Below are 27,357 nucleotides of genomic sequence, written 5' to 3' on the forward strand. Positions count from 1 at the left end.
TACCAGTGGCTTCAACAACATAGCACAAAAAAAAGGTAAAGCACTCTGGGGACACAAAATTCAATCATTCCTTTTTTCCGATTCTGCTTATTCTCACTGATTAGCCTGCGGCACTGAGCTGGGAGGAACACATGAACGTTGGAGGGAAATTCCCTGGGAGCACAGGGGCTCCGGAAGCCCCACGGGACTGATGCACGCAGAACCTTCGTGCAGAAGAGCTGAACGTCCCTTCAGAGGAGCGGGGGGCATTACTAGGCATGAGGAAAACCACTGGCTCCATGCTGCTGCACGTCTGATGACAAATAACCTCTGCAGAAGATGAAGGAGGTAGAGTTGCAATTCCAGCTCATAGCAACAGCTCTTAAAAGCCTGCACTATGAACTGACCTGCTTTAAATTAGAGGCTGACTCCCACGCTTCTATTGTATGGGGCAGAGCTGGGGGCTTTTTCTATACTCATTTGGGATTTGCATAGGACTACTTTTCAGAAGCATCAAGAATGCGATGGCGTGTCAGCCCATAGACTCCTTTGATGTTACGTACAAACCTATGGAACTTTTTCATCTCAATGAAGTGTGCTAGGCTAAGTCTATCCACTGAGTTTACCTCTCCCAAAACATATCTTACTAATTCTTTCAGCATGTCCGTTGATATCCATCTCTCTGCTGTTGAAGGACTCTGACATCTCCATTTCACAAGGTTGGCATAGGTCTGAGTCTCTCAGTTTGCATCCCCTCTTCCACAATGAATTCTCCTGGAGGGAAAAAGGCTTTCGGGAGCATCCTGCAGTGCTCATGCAGTGCCCGTGGGCCGCAGTGACAGCCTGCCTGCGCAGACCTCTCCTGCAGAAAGGCAAAGCTTCTGGGATACAGCAGGCAGCCTGGAAATCCCAGGCAGGGACGTGCATGCTCTGTCCTCTTGTTCTGAATGGACGGAGGAAGCATTCTCTGTCCAGAGAAATGTACTGTATTTACCTCCTCTGCTTCACTTTGCTTGTGAATCAATTTTTCTGCTCGGCCATTCAGACGGGGTTGGATTTAGGTATCTGATTCAGCTTTGGAGACTTTCAGAAATGAATGTGTGTGTTAAAAAGAGAACGTATGTGTGCAGTCAAGCAGGGATTCCTCAACAATTGTATTATCCCTATTTTGGTTTCTTTCCAGATAGCAATGTAACCCTTGGGAGAACTCCAGAATTAGGTCAGAGCCCTGGAAGGACATCAATAAGAATCTGAAGGGTTAGCAGAACTGCTTCCCTAATGAACATTTAATGACTTTGTAAAGGACTCTGAGAGCTATCTTACTTGTTAAAGATATTCCTTCTTAACGGGAACAAAGCAAATGTGGAAAATATGTCTAGAGCCTCAGCTTGTAGCACAGCAGAGACCTCTGATCCTACAGCATAAGGTCAAGCATCCTGTGAACTGGTTGGCTCCTCTATCCTTGAAAAAAGAAAGACTTAGAGGAGTAGGTGAGTCATATGCTGATAAGTGAGTCCCCACTGCATCCTGAACAGATGCGTGGGAAGCTACTCTAAGCAAAGATGAAAAATCAATATTAGGTTTTTGCATAAGTGACCCTGAGTGAAGCTGAACTTATCAATGATTCACAAAAGATCTTTTTTTTTTTTCTTTAAAAGCCTGAGTAGGGAAGTGCATTAACATGGCACCTCATTGCATCCCTCATTTATTTTAGCTGCCGTTGGTTATCTAAACCAGCAGTTAGTAATGGCTGAGCCCTCACATCTCAGTAGGAGGGTACAGAGAACCAGCAGAGCCCTGGGCAGGGAGACCCCACGGGACTGGGGCAGAGGAAGTTGGGGTCACAGAGCTGGGGAGAAGCCATGGGGCACATAAAGGACAATGGGATACCAGAAGCCTATTCAAGAAAACAAAAGACACTCTCCGAGGAAGAAAAAGTAATTAACAAATAAACAAGGAAAAGATTAACCCCTCCATAGCTGAGTCTGACGAGCAGCATGACTGGTGTACGAGAGAAAGGAGAAGGCAGGAGACAAGGGCATCACCTGTCTCGGAGACTTCTTCTGCGCCTGGACTCCAGTTCAGGTGGTGCCCCTACTCCCCATCCTGTATACCCCAAACAGCAGCTCCCACAAAAAGCTAATGGGCTCCTCTGGGGATGCAGGGCCGAGGCCAACTCCCACTTCCCTGCTGCAGGGAGGGTTAAGCTAAAGCATCGGCAGGGCAGCAGCCAAAGGTGCCCTCCTGCAGCACCCCGGGAGAGGCAGCCGCAGCCGCAGCCGAGCACGGCCCTTGCCCCAGCCCAAGCTATCCACCGGGTGTTTTTATATCGAGGGTTCAAAGGTGGTGTCCCAGGAAGGGGGTTCATCTTCCGAAGCCCCACAAAGAGAAGCACGCCGAGCTTCACTGAGCTGCCAGAGGAAGCTGGGGGAAGCTGGACGCAGGCACAAGGGCACTATAACCAGCCCAGGGCAACAAGCACAGATATAACTGCAGAATTCAGCTACCTATAGAAAAATAAAATGCCAACACTGAAACAAGCCAAGCGCTAAAGACTTGACATCGCCAGTGAAAGCAGAGGCTGAACCCACTGATCTGTAGGCAGCAGGATGGAGAGCTCCTGCCAGGGTGAGCAGGAGCAGAGCGGAGCAGAAAGGAGAGATTCACTGGCCCCTAATGGTGACATGCGCAAAACTGTCCCCCCATCTCCCTGCAACAGGCCAGCGAGAGCATCAGCACCGGGGGCTGCTCCATCTCTCAGTGTTTGAATCTGGAGGGTGATGTGGGGCTGGCTGCTGTTTCCCCGCGCCACGGGGATGGCAGGGAGGTGGGGGGAAGAGAAGGCTAGTGACTGAAGATGCACACATCTTTTTACATCTATTTACAAGAGATGATGGAGGGTGACTGCAAACAGGATGAGGGACTGTGTGGGAGGAGATGTGAGGGCACTAGGCAGGGCCCATTTGAATAAGCTTTTCAGGCGCCCTCTAATACACACCCACGTCTCATTTCGTTCCCTGCCATAATGCAGTTAGTGGCTCCAGCTCCAGCTTGAATGACAGCCAGTGATTCACCCGCAGGAACGATACAGGGAGCAGCGCACGGAGCTCCTAATTAAACAATACAGCTGCATCCTTGCAATTTTACCTGTTAGTTAACAGGCATTAATTCATGCGTAATGCCAAGAGCAGCTCCTACAGACCCCGCAGCCAACTAACAAAGAATCCAGGCGAGAGGATTTACTCACAGAGGCAGTCAGGTAACATGCTGCCGCCAAACAGCCTCTGTCCAAACATATGTGAGACTAGGTTCAAATTCCCTAAAAACATAATACAGCCGCCTGGGCAGAAACCCGCCACAAGCAGCAGTGCGCTTGAGCACAGCGGGGAGCTGACTCCCATGCAAGCATTTCTTTTCCCAGCACTGCTTTAACAAGGCGCTTTTGAAGTGGGGGAAAAACCATTTCTGAGCTTCCCACCACCCTCCTTCCTTGTGGGCAAGGGCTGCCCAGGGTGGGTGCTGCCCCAGGGGGGCCGCAGCTCTCTGCCATGCGGGGCGGGCGGCTGCAGAGCAGCAGGTGAGTTTCGCTTTGGTTTGCTTGAATAACTCACCTCTAGCTTTGATGGATCTGGCAGGAGGGAGACTGGGCAGCAGCCACCAGCACGTGGCAGGATGATGGCACTGGAGTTATAAGGAGACAGGTCTCTGCCTTTTACACCGAGGAAAAATGACTTTTGCCTGTAACAGCTGCGGTGCTGCCCTCCCTGTGGCTGGCTGCCGGGCTCGGGGACACGCTCTCACGTGTTGCAACACCTGATTTGAGATCCCCCCGCTTTTGCCCTGGCAGGAAGGTGAAGTGCTGGCCTCCCTCCACAGACAATGCCGGGAGCCGGCCAGGGATGCAGGGAAGGAGCAATGCACAGACCACTGGAGTTTTGGTGGGGAAGTTTTCTCAGCCTTTCCTTAGATGCTGCCTGTGGTGGCTTCGGGGCTGAAAAGCCACTTGTCCACTGGAAAGCAGAGACTGCGGCAGCTACCCTGGCAGCGGCACCGTGTTCCTGTCAGCTCACCGGCTGCACTACGCTGCCGACCAGCCGGTCAGCTCAGCTGCTCATCCTGCAACACACAGCAGCATTTTACTGGGCTGGGGTCAGTGCTGTGGAACACCATTAGCAGCCACCAGTCAGGCTGCTAATGAAGAGCTTTGGCCTGGGTTTGCACCCTGCAGGAGATTCAACTGGCTCGTTCCTCAGCCCGTGCCGGCTTCCTCCAGCAAACACCAACCCCTTCCAGAGCCAAAAGCAAAGCCGGCAGAGCCTGCTCTCCCATCCCTCCCGAGGGGAGCGGAGAGGCAAAGGCAGCCCATGGCAGCAGCCATGCTCCACCACAGGCATGGGTGCCCCTGCGGCACCTGTGAGAGAGCACAAAACCCAGGCAGAACGGGCTGGAAAACAGACTGGACACCTTCATGGAAGAAAAAAGCCCGTTAAAGACCATTAAGCACACGAAAAAAACCACTAGTGGTTTTTCAGTGCTAGCCTAAGCCCCTGCACTGCTATTTTCTAGGGATGGCAAGTGCCAGAGGACCTCGCCTCATGGGCTTGCCCTGCTCTCATCTTCCTCCCGGTAGCAGCAGTGGTGCAGACAGACAGGAAAGCCCTTGGTCTGTCCCGCTCCTCCTACCCACACAGCACGGCCTCTTCCCTAAGGGGCAGCAAGCTGTGCCTTTTTGTGATGAAGAACGGCTGTTGCTAAATTAAAATTTTCCTGGGAGAGTTTGACCCTTTCATTCATGCGTTTTCAATTTTTAAATAAATTTTGAGAAAAACCCAGGGAAAAGTTTGTAAATATACAGCCACACACACACATTTTCCTTTTCTTTTCAGTTTTGTGCTGAAAAGCCACTTTCTGCAGCACTGTAGTGAGGCCAGGGCTCCAACAGAATTGGTTCAAAACTGCCCTGTCCCCCTGCTCCTGGCTGTGACAAAGCAAATGGTCTAAAAACATGTGGGTTTCTGTTAAGAAGCAATTACCCAGAGAAGAGTGTGGGCCTTGGAGGTGGTGCCGGTTGTGGAGAGGCGCAGCCCCACGGGATGAGGCGTGCACCGGTGGGTGCTGCGGGGCTGCCACATACCCCATTCCCCCGAGCCCGGCAGAGCAAGGGCCACCCCAGCACCCTACAGCCCCGAGGCCCCGGCTCACGATTCACAGCTGTGGCTCTGAAGCCATGAATCACCAGAGCCCATCTCCTTCCTGCAAGAGCCCTGGCTGCACCTACGCCTGTAGTTATTTATTTACAACAGGCGACGCAGGGTGTCGAGGCCAGAGCAGCTCTCCAGGTGCGGTGTCAGGGTGCCGCACAGCAGGGAAATGGCTGCAGCTGAAACACCTCAATTACTTCCCTGCCCTGAGCACGGGAGAGGTGCTGGCGGCTTCTGGGGAATGGCACGGGGCTGCCCTGAACCGTCCTCCCCCACAGAGACAGGAAGCAGGTTCCCCAGGCTGACCTGTCGCACCCTCCACGGACAAAAGCAGGACTGTGCAGGGGACAGGTGCCCACATGCACACTTTCAGGGCATACTTCACATCATTCTGAACTCCTGCATTAGCAGTAGTCAAGCTCCTTTTACTCTAGAGACTAGCAACTGATTAAATATATCTATATATGCCAAACTGCTAGCAGAGGATCAACGTATATATTGGTAAAACTCCAATATATCCATCCTTTATGACAGAGGATGCTACAAATAACCTGTACGATATTATTTCACTATAATATTATTATACTTTAAAATACCTGGCAATAGCATTTCCCTTCCATTTTTAGTTAAATAGCACATTTATTTGCTAATCTGAACATCATCTCTCAAAGACTCGTGCATTATTGATTTAAGCTCAGCCACAGAGCCTTACTCCATGTTAGGTCCAGTAACACCATCCTGCTGGTTCTCACTGGTCTCAGAGGGGCCACTGGTGTGGGATAGTGCTGAGAGCCGGGTCTCATCCTCCTGCTCAGGAGCAGCCACGTCGCTGGCACTCCCTGACAAGCAAGAGCAAGGACAGCAAGTGCCTCTTAGAATATTCCTTGGGCTCGTCACAGCCATAAGGAGCAGCAGCAGGAGACACGAGTGCCGCGGCTGCTAGGGGCACCGTATAGAGACAAGCTCAGCTCCAGGTGGGTGGCGTTGTGGGAAGGCATGTAACTGGTAGAACGTGAACAAGGACAAGGTAAATATCCGTCTTGTAAATCCTGCAGCAAATTGCGTACAAAGTATGTTTTGAAAGGTAACAGTGTAGGAATTAGAGCCGTCTGGACGCCTATTAAAATATGAATATTTGGGCTCTTTGTTATTCGCACGAGCATCTCGGGGAAGAGGTGCTATTACAGGTCTCAGCTTCCTTGCCGGAGCCCAGGTGACACATGGCCCTTTCACCACCAGCCACGCTCAGCCACAGCTGCCTCCCAGGGAGACGTGATGAGTCCTGGCATCACCTCTTCCTAAACCAACCCCAGAAAGACAATTTCTGCCTCACTCCAGTCTGTGGGGGACAGCTTCTGCCCTAAGGCATTTCATTACTTCACCATATTATTGCCTTTCTAAAATAACTGCAGATCCTCTCCACGTAAGTACCAAATCCCCTTCGGACTCCAATTAAGCTTTTAAGGCCAAAGATCTCCGGCAGCAGCAGTCCCTGTAGCGTAGACCTGACTTTCCTCCTCAAATGGTCTCTGGGGAGATCTCAGTGATCCCATACCCTAACAGGGCACCAGAAGCTGCGTGGGGACAGCGGGTGTCTCCAAATGTCACAGGAGGGAGGGCGAGGGCCAGGGCAAGGGGGTAAGGATTGGGAGGGTTGGGTAAGGATCGGGACCAGCTCCCACAGCTGTCCGGCCCCTCAGCCTCCCGGTCCCACTTTGCCTCCAGGCGAGACCATTCCCACACTACCTCCGCACTGCAGCCCTGCACCCCTGGCTGCTTCCCACACCATCTGAGGCGTCATCGCCAGCTCTCGGAGAAGCCTCGTGGTCCCTGGGGAAATGAGCTCCTTGCCCATGCTCTGATGCTGAGGCCCTAAAACCCCCAGGCTGCTTATTTACTGACCTGCTTGTTATTAAAGGGTCTGGTTGAAAAAACCACCAAGAGTTTGGCCAGGACACATTTTGGCGCACATCAGCAATGCTCTTGCAGCTCTCCTGCGGCTGGCTCCTGCAGACCCACAGCCGTGGGAGCAACATTAGTGGTATGATGCAGGAAAGATGCAGGGAAACAACATTTCCCCATTGCGTTGGGAGGCTCCCGCCAGCAACCCCCCTTCAGAGAGATTCCCCATGAAATGGCCTGACTTGCAGAAAGGCGAGCAGAAAACCATACTGGAAATACAACCTGGGGAGCAGCAGGAGGGGACGAGCCCTTCCCTGCTTCACATGACCTTACCATGAAGGCTTTCTCTTTTTTTGCTCTTTCTTTTGCCTTTCTTGCTCATGTGCTCCCTGGCGGCTGACAGCTCTCGGCCCTGGGCCACAACAGAAACCTGGGAAATTCCCCCCGTGCTTCATTGTCTCCTCCCTGTGCCAGAAACTGAATTCTTTAAGTGTGCCTCTGGCATTAGCATTTCAGTATTTGAATCTCTATAGGTACCTCAAAGCCTTAATCACGAGCTCTGCTGTATCAGGTGCTGCTCAAACGGCAGCACGAGGCAGATCCGGCGTAGCGGGCGCTGGGCATCGCGACACCATCCATCAGCGCAGGCCTTTCTGCGGGCTGGCTGAACGCGTAGCACCTGGAGCTGCAGTGGCCCTTGCACTGTCACTGCTCATTCATCTATTTTTAGCAGCTTGCTGGTGTCAAAACCTTAACTGCTCACATTAGTACTAGAATGTAACAAAAAGTAAACGTAAAAGGACACATATCAGCGCAATGAAATAGCGCATCCCCTCCCTCCACCTGCTGCACCTCGGGTGAATGTCCCAGGGCCTCCTGCGGCTTTGCTCACAGCAGCTGGTGCCGTGCTGGGACACTGTCACCTTTCAGCCAACATCCCATCAAACCAGCTGTGCCACCGCTGCTGGACACCAGGCAGGCGTCTCATTCCTGCTTGGAGAAAGGTGAACATGGCTATTTCCCCTTGCGAAACATCACACAGGGTACACAAATTTTGCATGGCTTATGGCTTTTTTACTCCTTGTGGCACATTTTGATACCTTCTGTACACCAAACTGAGAGCTTACACACACACACACACACACTCTCAGCACCCTGCCTGCAGCCCACCGGGAGGAATAGATGCTGGTTAATAACCCCTTGTACAGCTTGCTCCTGCGGTCCCCCTTGCACGTCAGGGACAGGCATGAGGTCTGCAAGAGCTACAGGAGCCCTTGGCCAGCCCAGCCATGACACGAGTGTTTCTGAAGCAGGTTTAGACCGCTTTCTCTGCCATTTCCCCATGGTCGGCACTGGCTCCCACCATGCAAGCAGCAGGCAGTTTTTGCCCAGGAATACTTTTGACAGATGAAGCGTAAGCACTAAAATGTGCAGGGCCAGAGGTTCAGAGCGTAGAGAAGGAAGCAACAGCTAGCAAATGGTGAGGTCTGGCCACAGAAATATAAAGTCCAGAGAGGAAAAGAAAATTAGAAAGCTCCCAGGTGTGGCAGGGGTGGAAGGAGCAAAAGCACCAAGCCCAGGAGGCATGGTCTCCTCTTAGCCACTGCCTGCTAATTGGAAGATGATACCCACCAACTGCAGTCCACAACATGAAAATACCCAGAAAGACTATTTCGGGGTGTCTTCTGAAGAAATAGGCAGGGCTTTCTGTACACCATCATTACCAAGAAAATCAGACACAGCCCTATAGCATCAAAGGAGAATGGCGGCTTTTGCATCCTGCCTGCTCACCTCCCAGGGCAGGAGGCACAGGAGAGACATGCTCTGGGCAGCAGCAGCAGTCCCAGCAGCTCTCCCACGCCCTCCGTGACAAACATGTCAGCAGCGTGGGCCAGCATGCACCCAGTGCCTGGGAGCTGCTCTGCGAGGGATGGGAAGGCCTCTTCGTGGGCCTCCTTCTCCCTCCCACGTGCATTTCAGGCCAGAGCAACCCCTGTTTGAATTGCAGCTCAGCTGCACTCCTCAGAGAGTCTAAAGATAGCCTTTTGGAAATGGATGTTGTGTTACCTCTGGGAGCAGCTGTGATCCTTTTAACTCCCTCAGTTCGACACCACAGCCCTAGGTACATCAGGAGACAGGAAATATACGGGAGAAGTCAGTGGTTTGGGGCACTAGCTCCAGAAGTGGGAACACAGAGATGACCCTGCAGCCACCTGCACGGAGGCTTTGTCAGAGAATGGAAACCCTGTAAGAAGTACTCACCCGCACGCTGTAGGTCGTTCCCTGCTCCCCCACGTTTTCATCACTCTGCGCGAGGCTCCTGTCCTGCCTGCCCGCGGGAGCGGCCTCCTCAGCTCCCTGCACGGCGCAGTCACCCGCCGGCTTTGGGGTTAGGGCCAGCTTGTCCAGGTCGGGCTGTGGATAAGAGGCCGAGAGGCAGCTGATCTCAGGCGAGGTTGGGCTGCTCGGGATAGTAACGCACTCCGTGAGTTTAATTCTTGGCACCTCTTTCATTCCCAGGCAGAAGCTTTTCAGCCCCGGCAGATTTGAGGGGTTGGCAAGTTTGATGTTAGCCATCCGGGGGATCAGCGTGCACAGGGTGGTACAGGTGTCCTGTGGCCCCAAGGAGACATCTTCCGTCAGTAAATTAGGTGTTGAAGAATGGGAAGAGGAGGAAGAACCTTTGATGTTTAAAGACGTATTTTGCGTACCTTCATCTAGGGATGTTATCGAATCATTCCTGAATCGGCTGTACTTAGCCCTGTGCAGCATTCCTGGATGTCTGAATAACCCTACATACAGGACGTGTCCACCGAGGCTCTGCTGGCTGCGTTCTCTCATAGCCTTGGCAGTTCTGTAACTGGATACTCTTGCATAAATTGGCTCTTGTAGATAAATTATATGGAAATCAAGCAAGTCAAACAATTTTAAAAACAGAAACCTATTGGATATTTTTGCTGACTCCCTCTCGAGTGGTTTATCTTCCTCAATGGACGAGGCTTAAAACGGCATGGACATCCGGTATTTTGTAAGCAGTAATAAAAGCAGCATACAGGAACGCTCACCGGTGGTAGAGCAGCTTAAGCTGAAGAGCCGCTATCCAAACCTGCCTTCGTTCCTGCCTCAAGCCAGGCACTAAATCGCCCCTAGCTCTGAGGACTCACAGTTGTAGCATCGTTAACCGCGGCGTCCTGGCTGCAGCGAAAGCTCAAGCACGTTCCACACAAAGCAGAGCAAGAGAGCTACACGCTGAAACACGTTTTCAGACCGGCGTGAACCCCGTAAGGCGCCCAGCTCCCTGCATTTCCATCGTCGGCTGCCCCGAAGGAGTAGAGCATCCCCGCGCTGCAACGCTCCTGCCCCGCGCTCAGGCACGAGCCCGGGATTTTAAGAAAAGCACCGCACAGCGCCGGCAGCTCTGGCGGCAGTCTCGCTAATTCTTGCCGGAAAGTCCTTCAGCACCATAATCCAGACACAACGGAATATTCCTGCGCCTCGGGCGCTGTTTCCCGCAGAGCCGCGGGGCAGCAGCTCCGCAGCGCCCGAGCCGCCCCCGCCGCGCCGGGCCCCGCCGCAGCCCCGGCCGCGGCCGCCGCCGCCGCCGCTTTTATGAATGAAGTTTTTGTGAATGAGGCTGGGCGCGTGCAGGCGGGCAGCGCCGTGAATGGCGCTCGGCGGGCGGCCGCGGCCCGGCGGCCCCCGGGGTGCGCCTCGCAGCCAATCGCCGCCCGCCGCCGGCTCACGCGCCCTCAGCGCGCGGGGAGCGGGGCGGGGGGGGGGGAGAGAAAGAAGGGGCGCGGGGGCGGGCGGGACCCGCCGGGGGTGCCGAAACTCCCTCAAAAGCCCCTTTCTGCGGCAGGGCCCGGCCCGGCCCTTCGTCCTTCGCCGGCGGCACGGGCAGAGGCGAGGGCTGGGCTTCAGGCGGAGACGGGGCTGCGGTGCCCCCGGGTGCCCGCCGGCACCGAGGGAAGAACAGGCTTGTCCCGGCGGCCTCCCTGCAGCGCAGCTCCAGCCACCAGCCCCGGTGGGGAAAGCCCGTCTCCGCCGCTGCATGTACCTCAGGCAGCGAAAGAGGCGAGCCGGGTTTATTTTACTCACTGAAAATATCTGGGCCCTCGGCACGGGTTACCCCGGCTCGTGTGGGGTTTCGACGGCCCAGGCAGCACCACGGGGGTCAGGCCAGAACGGGAAAACGGGCACAGCGGCCTCGGTTCCCTCTGTTAGCTGAGGTCTTTTTTCTCGCTAGCTTTTCGATATTGAGCTCACCTTCCTTGTGCTCACTGGCCTCATTCTCTCCTCGCGTTTACTGCTGTAAATGAGCTGCTGGTGGATGAGGAGAGGCCGTGCTGCCCACTGCCCTGCCTGTGACAGGAGGAAATCATGGGCAGAGAGCTTGAGAGGCAGAGAGAGCTCAACACAGCCATTGCATTTTTTTTTTCTTGTATGAAAGGTGGTATTAATCCTAAAAAATGCAATAGTTAACTACAATAAAGTAGGGAAAACCCCTGGTCCAGACTCTGCTAGTGAAACATGGTCCAAAGAGGAAGCGGCTGCTTTTGAATCAACCCTTTTTGGGAGGCTGGCTCAGACTGCTCACGAAATGAAACCCAAAGGCAAAACCTGGACGAGTCGCAAGTTACAAAGAGTGACTAATTTCTCATGAAGCTTTGATGATGGCTTTGAGCACAAAAGGATAGAAAATGTTCAGAAGCGATTAGCAACACTATTGATTGTACATAAAGCACAGAAACTCTCTCAGCATGAACATTTTCCTTTCTTAACTCTTTTGTTTTGATGCCGCGATAGCACACGACATCAACGTGGCTGGAAGAAACTGCCAGGATGGACAGGCCATGGTGCCCTCACTGGTGAGGAGGAGGGACTGGAGCGGGGTGCGGCTGTGCTCACCATAGAGGGGACAGCGAGGACCAGTGATCAGGGAGATGCTGATGCCCCAGGTTCCTCTCTTGGAGGACCTCCCAGATTTCTCTTTACTGTCATGAAAAACATGCAACCAGACAAACCAAATTCCCTCTTCCTGCGAGATCAGCCTTACCATCCTTCCCACCTCTTCCAAGCACACAGCGAGGGTCTTCCTGCCTCAAAGCAGCCCCTCGACATAGATGATGGCACCAGGAAAGGGTAGCTTGGTGACCAGGATGCTCCCCCATGCCTTGGCTCAGGTTCATGGCCGTGGGCTGCCTCTGGCCCGTGCTGGTCCTCATCTGAGCCCTCTCACCAGGTGCTCCAGGAGGTTTTAAACCCATTTCCCCAGGCAGCAATTTGAGCCTTCCTTGCCTGTGTGAGAGAGAAAAGTGGCAGGCGGGGGCCCTGCTGGCCCTGCAGGAGATGCAATCCCCATGGTGTCCTACTGCAGCTAACAGCCTGGAGGTAAAAAGGGGTAAAAGGACTGGCTTTAAACCCCTGTGGTGAAAGGGGACATTTTCAATAAAAAGATACAATAATGCAACAGCCTGTCCTTCACTAATCACCCAGGAGCTGTTTCTCGAGCCCTGCTTGGCAGCAGCACCTGCTGCCCCATGGCCAAAGCGTCGTCACCCTCCCCAGGTGCTGGGTGGGCTTCCCCATAGAGGCAAGGGAGGCCGGTACATTAACCGGCACTTCTCGGCTCACAGGCACCAGTGAGTGCGATTATGGTGTGGGTGGTGAAGAATAGCTGGTGTTTTACAGCAAATTCCAGAGAAAAATGCAATTGTGACAAGCTCTGTTTTCAGCAGCGATGATCAAGAAATCAAGCTTGAGAGCAGAACCGAGCAAAGAGCAGCATTGTCCAAGGAATAATAGCCATTGCGGGGAGGGGGAGGAGGGAAAAAGAAAAATGCTGTGCCTTTGTAAATGAAAAAGCTTTTTTCTCAAGGCTAAAAACAAGATTTCTGTTTAAGATACTGGGAAATCAGCCTCTAACCAGCACAGAGAACAAAGCTCCTTTAAGCACTGGCGAAACTGAGCCTACAGTCTTGTATGCAACTCCTCTAAAAGGAGTCTGTGTTTCTTGATTACGGCTCGAGTTCCCTCTTGCCTGCAGTGCTCAGGGCCTGGGGACCTGCCCCAGCTTGCTGCCCACCCACCCGCCGCTGCCCTGCACGGCCCAGGGAAGACACAGGAAAAGGGCATTTTGCCCCTTGCGTGGCTGCTGACATGCAATGGTGCATGTTGCCGAAGGTCTGCGCCATGCGTATTTTCTCAGGTTACGTGGGAATGCCCTTCTGGTGCACAGTTATGAACTGAAACCTCCCTCAGTTACTCCATTACCAGCCCCATCACACCCAAACCCTTCATCACACCCTGTTTACAGCCCCAAACAGTCTCTCGGCCTCAAACATGCTGCGTGAAAAACTGATGTGAGCAGCCCCCAGTCACGTATTGTCACAGGGGACGGGAGCTTTAGCAGGTGTAACCACATTGATGGGACAGGACCATTACATAGGAGCGGGAGCAAGCAGTTAACCAGCTACAGCCACCTCTAAGAGCTGCAGAGAAGGAGGCGAGCTAGCAGCAGCCACATCTCCAGCATCACCGCAGGGAGCCTTTGCAGCAGGAAGGAACAGTGCTAGCCTGGAGCCCCAGGAGCCCCCAGGCACCCTTGGGAAGTGACACCATTTCAGATTTGGGGCTGTGGGATCACAGCTCTAGCAGGCAGTTAACGCCGCTGCACCACCCTCCCCTTGCAGCGCGGGGGCCAGGGATGGCAGATGCCGGAACGCGTGCATGTGGTGCTCGCTGGTGACAGGAGAGCTCAAGGTGAACTGGGGACCAATTTAGAAGAGAGCAGCCAGCTCAGCAGTCTCGCCCCGGGAGTGCGTGTGGGCACCGCACGGAGCGAAGCTGTCGCCCACCCACAGAGCACACCCGAAACGCAGTTGCACTCTTGCAGGAGCCCGGAGGAAGCTGTTATGTGCTTCTTGCAACCAGCATGACAGAGCTCCGCGTTTCTGTTAGAACACAGAGTAAACGGGGGTGGTTTTTTTCCTGTATAAATAGCAACAGCAGAGTTAATTCATGCTAAGGTGCACTGAGCTGATCCGCCTGCCTTCCTCATTGACATGCCTGGCTGACGCTGGCAGAAATCAGCAAAGTGAATGGCAGGAAAACCCTGTAACCAGCAGGTGGGCAGGTACCTTTGGGAAGCCCTGGAGCGTGCTTATTTGCACTAGTGAAAGTCCTGCACAGTCACTGTTTCATTTCAATTGAGAGAAATTTATTTTCCCACATATTGAATCACTCTCACTGTTTTATCTCCATTTTCCCACATATTGAATCACTCTCACTGTTTCATCTCCTATGGATACCTTTTCCTTGTTCTGAATGAGTTAAAACCAGGCATATTTGGCAACTGCAGCCCACCTCCTACTTTTAAGGAGAGTCAGAGAGGGTTTGCAGGGGCTGAAGACATAGAGCTAAGAGCTAATGGGTTTGAGGAGGACAGAAGCACAGCTGCTGCCATGTCCTTGGATACAAAAGTCAGTGATTAGACTATCACTGCTTTTCTCCTGTTCTAGCTCTGAAGGATCCAACAGCGCTAATCCTAGAAAACATGTCCTAGGGTGACTTACAGACAAGTTGCAATTTTCCTTCTCAGGCCCCACGCTGTGTTTTGCTCGGCCTAGTTTAACTATTCACAGCAACGTTACTTTGCGCAAAACTGCAGCTACAAGACAGCAGAACCACACTGGGGTAAGACAGCAAAAGTGCTGCTCCGCCTGGGCATAGGACGCATCCTTGCAGCTGAGCGGGCGAGTGGAAAGACCCAGCACAGCGTACAACAGGGCTTAGCTGGATGTGCTTCATGCCCTTCCTTTTCACTTCCTCTTTGCCTGGCAACACCACCACCTCCTCCTTCAAACGCTGCTGGGCTTTGCCTTTTCCACGAGGACAGCCCCATAGCACCGGGACAGAGCAACGAGCTGGAGACTCCTGTGAAATTCAGAGCCCAAAGCTTGCTCAACAGCCAGCACAAAGCCAGTCCTTGCAGCTCTTGAGCGAAAGCAGTCATCAAAGATAAACCCCACGTGCCCCAGGCACGTGCCCCAGACAGCTCTTACGAGGAGCTGAGAGCTGAACACCAGGGGAGAGCACAGCGTAGGGGACCTGTGCCACAGCCATCCCTTCTGTGAGGGGGATGATGCCAGCCTCTGCAGGCTTGACAAGGACGTATCAAACACATCAGAGCTAGTCAGAGCTGCAGCAAGCCATCAGAAAACATAGTGCCCTAACTACTGCTTTCTGAAAGGAGATCTGCTTCCTAAGAGCCCGAAGATACATTCAGTAGCACTTGCTGGCCTGCCTCAGCACTGCTTGCAAGGAGGCTGAGTGGCCACGAGCAAAACCCAGCATCATCTGATGTCTGTTGCCCCACAAAGCGCTGAAAGCAACAGCAGATTAAGCATCTAGTGCCTGGCTGGGGCTTTGAGCGCAGCCCCGCAGCAGGAGGGATACAAAGACAGATTTCAGCCTAAAGTAGCCTAAAGCTTCATCTCTGCAGAATTGCCCACCACATGAATCAAGCTTCAGCAACAGCACCACAAAACTAGAGTCAGCGGGAAAGGAAGTTGGAAGCAGTCATGCTTTAGTGGTATCGCAGGGCTTGGTACCCACACGGTAACAGCAGGGAACATCCTTTCCTGCAATTCAGCTTCAAGCTGTACTTTTGTAGGGCAATCCACTAGCATGTATTTGAAAAGAATAAATCCTGCAACACAGTTGCACTTCTCCCAGTGCCTCCTCAGCTGTGCAGAGATCCAAGGAAACACTGAAGGATGTACCCTCAGCATCTCCCGCTTCCATCCTTAGATGATTGCCTTTAACTTGGCTGTAGTAACTCAGAAAGGAAGGCATGACATTGGGGCATTTGTGATTGCTTTATTTTTGTTCATTTACTCTCTTCCTCTACAATCAACACTCTTCCATAAGGAAGGTTTTGCAAGAGCTTCTTCCAGTTCTTGCTACCCACAGCTTTTTTTGCCAAGCATCCTCACCTCTCCGGTGCTCACCTACTACTCAAGACAGTTGATGGCAGAAGGGGCACTTACCTTCTCAACTGCAGCTGGAAAATCCCCAAGAGTTTGAAACAATACTCTCAGGGGCAGAATCCCCCTGAAAACACATGCTTCCCTTACTTTAAATGCATTATAAAGAGTTTAATGCTCTAAATAACTTATGGTTAGGTTTTTTTTCCTAAAAGATGCCACCCAACAGGAGAACTTTTACTGCAACTTTTTTTGAAAAATGTACAGAACCCCCACAAGTTCAGAGTGATGATACTTACTGTTGCTTTATAATTCTGCAAGGAATGAGTAGCCTACTATATAGGCATGGAGCCTTATAGAAACACAAAGTTGTTTTAGCGTGGACACACGTTAGTGTTCCTTATAGATAGAGACCGAACTGCCGCCTGCATGCGTGGTGCTACCGCAGCCTCCGCAGTCTCCAGGGGAACCCGAGCACAAACAGAGCTGCCACACAGATAACTGTAGGAAATGCAGTGTACTCCGTGCCTCCTCTCCCATTTCCCTTTATACAACAGCAAGTCTGTTATCAGTGTTACATGATTACTAAATTCCTCTTTACTCATTAAAGCAATATCCTTGGAAAACAACACCGTGAGAGATAGCTAGGCGTTTTAGATAGCATCCAGATGGACACCCACACACATCCGCCTTGCAAGAGCGCGCTCACCAAGCGTCAGTGGAAAACTGTAATTTAACAGCTACAAGTGTACCAGGGGCACGTAGCTGTTGCCAAAAAGTACCTTCCAGCTTAGGTTTCCCTGCATTTTGTACTGTTTACTAACTCACAAAAGACCCCAAAAGGTAAACAGTCTTCAGCTGCATCATCTCCTTTAGGGTTTGTTGTGGGTTGGTTGGTTGTTTTAAGCAGTATTGAACAAAAACATTACAAAGTCTATTAAAAAAAAAAAATCTGACTTTTATACACAGTGATCCTAAAAATCTGAAAGCAAATCCAAAGAGCTATCTTTGTTGCATAAATAGTGCAGTTTCACTGACTGGAGTCTTTCTGCACATTACAGACATGCAGGCTCATAAACTCCCAGCCCTGTCGCTATACACCTGGTATCCAAGAGCTCAGGCCGCTCTCGGAGCGCAGGCAGTGCTAGTGCTGCTTGTAGGAACTCCAGTGCAGCAATAGCAGGAGCAGTTTTTTTCTTGTGGTTCTTCTGCTGTGTGTGCAGCAATGCAAAACACCAAGTGCCACCTATGGTGTTATTTACAAAAATTCTCAACAGAGGCAAGGAAATTCCTCAAGGGAACTACAAACTGGTTAGTGTTTTTTAAAATGGTGACAAAATGGAGAGGAAAATTCAGTTTGCAAGGCTGTTGGGTAATTAATTTTCTTGCAACTTCCATAGCACAAGTCACACGGTGCCACCTACTTGTTTGTACTTTCCAAAATTTGTAACAGGTTGAGAAGGTACAGGCAAAACCTGGATGTGAGGAGTAATTTTGACAGCAAGTTACTAGCACCTACAAAGTAAGGTTTATAACAGAAGCACTTTCAGCAAGACGACAACTGCAATAGCAGAATTGAAACATGAAGTTCAGGCACATAAATAGAAAATTCAAAATTACGGGATGAAGCTGTATCCTTTTTGAATTGCTACAAATATTCTCACACGTGGGAGTTGCAAAACCAGTTAATGACACTGTTACTAGAGCCGCGGAAGCGTGAGCAGTTACCAGTGAGTCACTGGGGAACAGGGGACAACATGCTGAGAACTTCATGCTATTTTCCAAAGGTGACTTCATGCACCAGTATGACAATAAAGGCAGGTCAACTTAAATTCTCATACATTAGCAGCATGCAAGAAATCCTAGTTTTTGGAGATGCCTGTGGTTATTCTTACTCATTTGCTCTTAAGTAAATGTTATTTCCAACTCAATGTTCTGGACCTAGTTCAGTCCCGAGGTCTCTGAAGAATGGTAGGTTTTTCTATGTAATATTTTTCTGGTCATCATTGAGATGGTATGTGACAACATGGACCCGGACTCTATAATGTGAGAAATCCTCAGCTAGTTCTGTTTTTCTCTTCAGCCTCTCTGCCAGGAACCATTCAGCCTCAGTGAGCGGAGGGGCTCGGCTCCCTGCGCCGGCTGTGACGCCTGAGCTGGGGCCCAGGGTACCACCAGCCAGAGGCGAGGAGCCACCACATGGCTTCTCCACCCTGTGGCCAAGTACGGTGTAACAGACCTCTTCCACCGCCTGTGGTGCCAGGGCAGCATTTGCAAACATAAACTCAGGATAAAGTAGTTGTGAACAAACATATCACTGTAATAAAGCTGTAAATTTCTACAATCATTTTATTAGTTATGGAAGAATCCCCACTAGTATTTACATAGTGCAAAAAAGCTGTTATTACTCCAAAAAGTACGGTAGACAGAACAATTATCCTTCATACAGCAAAAAAGAAATGGAACAAAACCCTTCATATTGTATTTCATAATGATTTTTCTACTGCTTTAACCTAAATATTACTATAAATTTTAAGACATTAAAGATTAAACAGCTTTCCTTATTAGAATCTATTTTAAAGTAAAGTATATGAACATTTAGAAGGTGGGCTGTGCCAACGGGGTTTCTACTTTCAGTGTTACCATTCATTGGCGAGGAAATTTTGGGTTAGACATTCTCACGTTTCCTTGTGTGTGGCAGGGCGGGTAGAAAACCCACGTTACTTGTTTCTATGGCTTGCTTCTGGCTGGTTTTTGTTTCGCTAACAAATAGTCATGTCTAATTTTTAAATGGCTAACATTGAAATCAACTCAATAGTTTCATTAGTTGGCACAACTTCACAGGAAATACTTAATGACAGTTTCAGCAAACAGCAGCTTTTCAAACAATAATACTTTTTTACATACATATTTAAAGTAACATTATTAAAATTTAAGCTTGTGTTAAAGAACTGGACAGAATCACACTGTGTAAGCTCCCACCCACCCAAATGAGCATAAAGACACCTCTTATCTTTACCAGAAGAACACCAAGTGCATTACTGAACATTTTCTATAATGAATTTTTAAAACACAGGTCAATACCCTCTGTCACTGTTTAGCTCCAATCCTACAACTACCTGCACACAACTTAAGCAGATAAACAGGCCACCGATTTAAGCCAGTGGAACTAATGCTCTTAAGCGTGTGTTAGCAGGATCAGGTCCTTAAGCTTACTCAGACATTGTTACTTGGTCCAACTAAGGACAAGAGTTTTTCAGAATTTTTCCCTTTTACATACTTGTAATCCATATTTTATTATTTTGACAGAGATACTTAAAGTATTTATATAAATAGGTTGTACACATAGCCACCTCTATTGGTTTTAGAGATCCCTACCCCTACCACAGATACATTATTTTTGATTTTACCAGATAAATTAAGTGGTGAAATCATTTCTATAAAGAACATCTTAAGAAAAGTAGATTTGTTTTCCAAATAATCATTTTCACAACAAAAATATCTATACACCTATAACTACAGAAACACCTTTTCTTGGGGACAGTAACAACCTGTATAATAAACTGCATACTTTTATACTGAAATAGAAATTCAGCTACTTTTTTTTAAAAAAATCATGGTATTGTAAAACATTTGTATGCTTTCTTTTTAAATTCTGGTGATAATAGAATCAAAATTACCACAGTGAGATACTCTCCTCAAGTGCTTCAAGTGGCAAGGAACTTCCCTAATTTTAGATGCAAATGGATTACTCCCAAAGGAATTGCAATTTCATTCGCACAGTTATTGCTCATTCCCAGCTTATCAAAACGGAAGCACTAAAACCAGTTTCCTTTACTCGGTTTCAGTTTGCTCCTCTAAGGGTGATCTGCCACATTTTAAAAAGAGACTAGTTCCTTATTTGCTGGCAAGTTGAGAGATATTAGAAGTGCTGTATCACCTTCAAGAACTCTATTAAACCTGTAGCAAAATTGCAGTTAAATAGTGGGCTGAATATTACAAGACTTCTTTGATATAAATGTCAGAAAGTTTTAAAATGACAGTCCAAGTTCAGAAAAGACATATAAAAAGATGCGCCTTTGATGTTAGTACTTCAAGATCAAAAGTTATTTGAATCACTGGCACTGAAAAAGCAAAAGGAAAAATTACAAACACCTTTGTTTTTTGATATTCTGGTGAAGTTTTGCCCTCAGTGTATACACTGATCTCAGCTGGCGTTGAGACATGCTTACACATCCAAGGGCAAGTTTTGCTTGTCAGCAGTTCAAACACTTATCATTTCCTAAAGCAAAAACTCTTTCAAAACATACAGACAGTAGAAGTCTGCCATACATACAGTAAAAGGTTTAACATTCAGGAGGCATCATTCCTTAGTCTTTGTTTTCCTATAAAATGCCTGTTCTAACATCTAAGGAAGATTACATTAAGGAACTAAGAACATGACGGAACAGCCAGTAGTCCTAGCAGCTCTCTATACTGCTTATCTACATAGCATTTGCTATGCCTATACCTATCAAAGCTTTATTTACATAATACACACAGTTTCTATTATTCTCATTAGCATCCAAAAAACCCAGGGGTAGATGATTTCTAAACCTGGAACCTTGTTTTCCCAGTGCAACTTAAAATGCCAGCATTGCTAGTACTATAAGCATTGGTCCCATATTAATAAGTGTGGACTAAACACCTAACGAAGCTATCCATTTCTTGTGTTTTTCAGCATACCCAGAGGATTTTTATGCATTTTGATACAAGTGATAATGAAAAATGAAGTGGAATTAAAAGAAACATATGTTTGCTATAAAAGTGTTAGTCATGTGAGTTACTCTTTGGCTACTCTTGTAGTGAAGCTCCTGCAGCTGGCAGTTTCAGTACATCCCTTGCCAATATAAGACAAAGATGGAAAATAGACTCCTTACATGCAAGGTTTAGACACATACTTGATCTTCAATTTAAAATGAATTCATCATCAGTTAATGGATTTTGCTTCAATATTCAAACAAAACATGGAACAATTCTCTAGGAAAACGTATGTTTCAGGGAGGTCATATTTTTGTTTCTTTTACCTCTGAACCACTGAAATACCTCCCCATACTACAGGGCACTTCCTCCTTTCCTGGAATAACTACTTCCTTTTCTACTCTAGAGGTCAACTCCTAAAACTACTACAACTGTGAGAACAGACAAAAAGAGGTCACATTCTGAGTAAGAATTGTTAAGATCCATCCTGAACTCAACACAAGGGTGGCCAGGATCAAAGCATGCAGATAAACATGTAGATACATTGAGCCACCATAACATTCACACTTGCTGTTAAAGGATTATTCTTGCTTTTTGCAATGTTATGTAGATTCCAATATGCAAAACAGCATTCCTGAGGTAAGTGACAGGAGAAAGAGGAAGTCATTAGTTTACTAAAAGCCCTGGATAGGGATTATGGTTAATGATTCGCTTAGTGTGGTTTGGCAGACAGCAACTGTGGAGAGCATGGGGAATTTGTTTTCTTTCCTTTTTTTTTTTTTAAACGCAATATTTCCACCTTGTAAAGAAACCCCAAAACATTAATTATATCCTTCTGGTTTAAAGTTTTCTGGAATCAAAGTTGTTTTAGCTTATTGTAACCATCTCAACTATCAGCAGCTTTTTAACGATGCATTCACTGAGACCAACTAAAAAAGCTGCATCTGTCTTAGCATAAGAATCACGCACAGATTTCTCTACTATTTACTCTTTGTTAAGGCTGTAAATAGCGTTTTCTAGTTTTTCTTTAAGGAGAACAAAAATTTTACTTTTATTTCTAGATAAACTAGAAAATCACAGCCAAATACACTGACATGCCTGGCATAACACCGTAACACCAATGTAAAGTGTTGGTAATTTGTCAGTCTTAATGTAGGTTATCTGTTTCAAAATGAGCTAAACAGTCGCATCTTAAAAGATTTTTCCTTAAAACTGGTTAGTTACAAGATGTTTCCTTTTACAAAGGATCAAATGAATACTTACTGACAGATTTTCCACACAGTTTCTATTCTGGGAAATAGATACTGATTAAAAGCTAAGCTAGTTTTTAAATCAAAAAAGTAACAGACAGCTACAAAAATATTGTTGTGAATTAAATATACATATTAAATGTTTAACAGTGCAAAACGTTGAGATGAAGCATACGAAATAATGGCTGCAACCTTTACAACAGTTAGTTTTAATATAGTTTCTAAAAAGTTCCTGAGTTCCTGCTTATTTTCACGGCATATAGATGGAATCTGTGTGTTCTTTATTCAAAGAACTGCAGATGGTGGGTTTATGTTGAGTGTTACTTGCGTGCTTATCATTTGTCCATTCCTCACCATCAGTGACTGGATCAGCCTGCTCAGAAGTCTCTATTTCTTCCTCTTCACTTTGTTCTGCATTGTCTTCTTCGGCACCACTAAGGGTCTTCCCAAGCTGAAGCGTCTCCATAGTTCTCTGGGTCTCTGAAACCCAAGATTCAATTCTGCTATTAAGCTGAACCTCTACAGAAATTGGTTCATGGGCATAATCATCATCATCATCATCTTCCTCCTCCTCCTCCTCTTCTAGCATTCCTGGTACAAGAGTACTGGTGGTACTGGTCATGGAGGAATTCAAAAGATCTCGGCAGCTGCCATCCAGTGATCCTGTTTCTGTACTTTGCTGTGAGGCCCATTCCAGATTGTCATCTGGTTTCACCTCATCTTTGTCACCTGATGTGGATTTTCCATGATTTGTTGTTGAGGTAGTGCCAGTTGTAGCCAGAGGTGGTTGTTTATTAAGAGTGACTTTTTCAATTTGACCATTACCAGCTTTTTCCGGTACCGCAGTCTTACATGAGGATTCTCTCTCATTTTCAGAGGTTTCTAACCCATCAGATGTTTCCACCATATTTCTCCAGTTTGTTTCTACAAGTTTCAAAAGAAGTTTAAGTAGGAAACATTGGTTCTTTCTATATAAAAATATTTCTCCTGAACATCCCAGAACTGTTTAACTAGCAATAGAAGCTAATAATTTTAATATTATTCTATGCTTGCTAGAAAAATGTCAATTACAAAAAAGGGGAAAGAAGGGAAAGGGAGAGACAACAGAAAGAGCTGTGAATAACTTCGGGTTTTTACAGCATCCTAAACCAGACATTACCAAGTTGAAAGTTTGTGCACTTAGCATCCTGTGTAAACTGTGGAAGCACCAAATGTAACAGTGAGTTTAGTCAAAGAGGTTCCTCTCAAGTACAAATTAAAAGCATAAAATTGCCACAGTGTTAAGTCATCTGTTTAAGGATTTTTCGAAAAAATGTTTAACAAATAAGTTTGAGACACCACAAAAGAATTAACTAAAAACAAGATAGTATTCTTTCTAATTCACCGTAAGACTAAAAAAGAGAAGTCTTGACTTCAAACAAGCACTCTCCCTTTTATCTCCTCCATCATCTGGGCTTAAGCAACCAGATAAATAAATTTGCCTTTTGCTCACACTAGAATCATTCATTGCCATCTCAAGTTTCAAAATTTAAGCTACACGTCCTATCTTCAGAGAGCTCAATAATTTAGTTCCTACCCTCTGGCAATAGTTCTTCCTCAATCGTATAATCAATTCTGTGTTTGGTACCAGTTCTATACCAGTTCAATGAAACTGGATAAGCCACCTCCACTGATGTGAGTTAGGTGACTGTAACACTTCTGAGGATTAGAAATTAAAATTATTTTTGATATAGTTTGGGGAGGGGGAAAAAAAAGACTTACAAAACTATCTGAAGACTAACCAATTTTCTCTTATCCCTGAAAACTGTAAAATACTGTAAATTATGAAGAAATGTTGTATTTTTAGCTACATTTTACAATAAGCAGCATTTGGAAAATTCCAGCTTCTAGTTACAGAAGTAAGTTAACACACTTACCATATTCTTTCTCATTCACTTCAGATATGGGTTCAGAAATAACACTACAGAATGAGATAGCACTTGCTGCAGAGGGGTTACGAGAATGACCCATATGATGGGGTGCCTTCTTGACATTCTTCAAGGCTTCTTCTGCCTGTTCCTGTTCCATTGCAGCAACCATATCTCTGTATGCTTTTCTGGCCTCTTCAGTCAGTGATACCAGCTTATTGAATAGGTCCTAAGTATTAAGGCAGTTTTTACAATCAGTAGTTCTTACTAATAATTTTCACTTTAAATTACTCCTTAGTCAAAAGTATACTACATAGTGAGCCTTAAGCTTTTTAACACCAAGTATCTTTACTTCAACTAAAAATTAGTTCTTCTCTGTATTAAATAAAAACACCACTCTGTGTTTATGCAACTTTGAGGAGATATTCTTAAAGATAGTCTTTCTTACAATCTTAAGCCTTCCAGAGAATTTTGGATGGCATTTAAGTCTATTTGAAAGCTACAGAGATGTTGCGAGCAAAGTGCTTCAACATAGTCTCTCAGTTCTGTAAATATGGAATTTCAAAGAAAAAGACACCCTAATATAGATCAGGTCAGGGCCATTATCAAACGCATGTTAGTTAGGTGTGCCGTCCATGCCAAATCAATTCTTAACTACAAGGAACGTAATTGTTTACTCCAGCCATTTACATCAGTGGAATTACTCACCTCAGCACCTGAGTAGTTGAAGATACCCACTACACTAACAGGAACCAGCTTGTTCACACAACGGCCAAGAGCTTTACGGCCAAGAGCAAAGACAAAAGGAATTTCTTGTTCCCGTGCCATGGCTATTACGTTATAGAGAGCCTCATCTAGTCCACCTTGAAGAAAGCAATTTTAAATAGATACCTAGTCAATTAAAGTCATAGTATGGCATGATACAACTCTGTCCCATTTTATCTGTAATTAGTCAGTAAAACTTCAATAGACACAATCACCAGCTACAATATCCTACAGGATAACAAGCTCTACATTTGAAGTATAGCGAGTGAGTATAGATCAAGGTGATACTCTGTATTCTCTATTAGTCCTGCACACAAATTAAACCAGAATTTTTCACAGCTCTTTTCCTGAGCAGAGCTTTGCTCTTCTCATATCTCAGGAAGCCTCTGTTTACTTTTCTGGTTGTGGCAAAATGTGTTGGTTGGCTAACTAACCAATTCACATTCCTCTTAAGTAATCCTCCTTAAGAGGATCCAGTGCTCAGGACTCTAGGTGTACCAAAGACTGAATGGAATACAATAGACTTCAATTTTATGTGTTATATCATCTCTTTTTCTCTAAGCTATTCACCCCTCATGAATTAGTTTCTTCCAGAATGGAGAAGAGAATGAATGTGGAGTAGCAATTACACAATTGATTCTGGAAGTGTTACATCATGCATAGTAACTAAAAAATGCTTCTAACCTTGCTAATCAGCACAAGAAAACTGTAAACAGTTAAATGAACCACTTGTTTTATCATTTATACCTTTTGACTGGATTTTTTCGCAGTTAGGAGATATGATTACACACTTGATCTTGTTTAGTTTCATATGCTTAGTAACCTCACGCAACCCCATAACAAGTCTTCTCCTTGCTTTAGCTCTCATGGGATCCTTTTGATAAATCCGTTCCTGGAAGCTGACAAGCTCTTGCAGTAAGAGAGTCACACACTCATCTATTTCTTTACTTAGAACTTGGTTACAGTATCTGTAAATTCAAAAAACATCAAATATTAGCATAGCACATAATGCTATTTCACTGAGCCTTTTCTTTTACTAAATAAAAATAATTTTACTTCCTCAGAACAGTTATTAAGCTTATTAAAGTTATTAAAAGGATTTAGAAATCAGACTGTATACTCTAAGTTAAAAATACGTCCTGAGAACATTTATATTTCTAGTAACATTCCTTACCTCAAGAAGTCAAAAAGAATATTAAAAAAATACATAGAAATACTTCAATAGGTGCCACAAGCAGCTATTCTTTTCCTTAATTTGGTACTCTATAAAGATACATTAATAAAAAAAGCAGTAATATATTAAGAGTGACTATTATGGTATTTTCAACATTCATAAGTATTCCTTCCTTTCCCATCCAAAGTGTATGTAGCCCTCCTTTAAAAAAAAAATTATTCTTTAGAGAATACTTCCACCTAGCTTATTTGTTGCAGCAACCAAAAAAAATCCCAAGCATGTGTGTGTGCGTATATATACACACATTTGTATATATATTATACACACACGTAGCAACCCATCTATGGCAAAAAGAAAATACTTGCAAAAACTTCTACTGATGAAAGGGTAGCTTATGTTCGTTAAGCTCCTCCTAAGTCTACTAAACCTATCCACACTTAAAAGACGAGAGTAACTGAAGTGCAAGCCTTGAGTTTATATTAATAATGCAAAACTCTTACTCTCTGAATCTCTTGCTGTGAATTTTGGTTATTGCAGAAGATGCCATTGGACTGCCTATTCCAGAACTAGCAGGTGAACCCTGTGACACTGGGGTCATGCAGTACGGAGAATTCTGACTTGCTGGCGAAAGTGAAGTATCACTAGGCATACTTAGTCCAGTTTCTGAAAGACAATTTTGAAACATTATAAAATGCAAAGACATTTTCACATAAGAAACACAGCATCACACTTCTTAGGTATCACTCCCTTGCTTTTTCCAAACTACATTCTGAAAACACTAAACAGTATTCTTCCCTGGAAGGGTAGCTGAGAGGGGGGAAAACAAAACAAGCACATACCCAACACTCATGGGTTGGGTAAATAAGCAATATTTGAATATTCACTAAAAATGTCCAAAGCTTAGTTTAGGAAATAGCTAGAACAGAAGGGAAAACCTGCCTAAATGCTACAATTTCGTCAAATAATTCTTTATTAATTATATATACTATTTAACTAACGTATTCCTAGAACATTTAAGATTTTCATACTTATCTTCGGTCAGCTGAAGTCAGGCAAGTCATTCAGAAGAAAAGTTCTGAAGCAGTACATCTGGCATCTTGATAGACACCTCCTTCTCCACCCCCCAACCTGGCCCCCAAATACATCAAAGACAATGAAAATGGTTTGGAGTTTCCCAGTTGCTCAGAGCTGTTGCTGCAAATCGACAGTCCAGACATTGCAGCTGATTGACAAGAGCATTCAACAAACTGGAAAACCTTATTTACAGTTTGCAACTTCTGTATCTGGAAAACTTTCAGTATGCTCATCATTAAAAAGCATTGTGATCAACATGGCATGGTCGACAACAGGTCACATTTTGTCCTTTTATCAAAAATGTTAGCAACTCTGACATGTGTTGGGAACATCCACTCAAGAGAAATTAATTAAAAGGCTGTATGGAGATTATGCACT

The 27,357-nt window shown here is 46.5% G+C and overlaps 2 protein-coding genes across 5 annotated transcripts in view; both read right to left on the minus strand.

Moving 5' to 3' along the window:
• Positions 1-10,938, minus strand: part of SHC4 (SHC adaptor protein 4) — a 36,404-nt gene extending 25,466 nt beyond the window's left edge. The window contains exon 1 of one of the 3 annotated variants that reach the window (XM_075506088.1): positions 9,345-10,938. In XM_075506088.1, the coding sequence (XP_075362203.1) occupies positions 9,345-9,923 (579 nt within the window). In that variant the 5' untranslated portion in view covers positions 9,924-10,938. The remainder of the gene's footprint in view (positions 1-9,344) is intronic. The other 2 variants (XM_075506086.1, XM_075506087.1) reach the window with 2 other exon arrangements.
• Positions 10,939-17,768: 6,830 nt separating this feature from the next.
• SECISBP2L (SECIS binding protein 2 like) overlaps positions 17,769-27,357 on the minus strand; it is a 31,702-nt gene continuing 22,113 nt past the window's right edge. The window contains exons 14-18 of one of the 2 annotated variants that reach the window (XM_075506090.1): positions 26,406-26,568; positions 25,479-25,699; positions 24,675-24,829; positions 23,976-24,195; positions 17,769-22,983 (exon numbers count right to left, since the gene is read on the minus strand). In XM_075506090.1, the coding sequence (XP_075362205.1) occupies positions 22,310-22,983; positions 23,976-24,195; positions 24,675-24,829; positions 25,479-25,699; positions 26,406-26,568 (1,433 nt within the window). In that variant the 3' untranslated portion in view covers positions 17,769-22,309. The remainder of the gene's footprint in view (positions 22,984-23,975; positions 24,196-24,674; positions 24,830-25,478; positions 25,700-26,405; positions 26,569-27,357) is intronic. The other variant, XM_075506089.1, reaches the window with a different exon arrangement.

This window comes from Mycteria americana, chromosome 6, assembly GCF_035582795.1.
Source record: "Mycteria americana isolate JAX WOST 10 ecotype Jacksonville Zoo and Gardens chromosome 6, USCA_MyAme_1.0, whole genome shotgun sequence".
NCBI lineage: Eukaryota > Metazoa > Chordata > Aves > Ciconiiformes > Ciconiidae > Mycteria > Mycteria americana.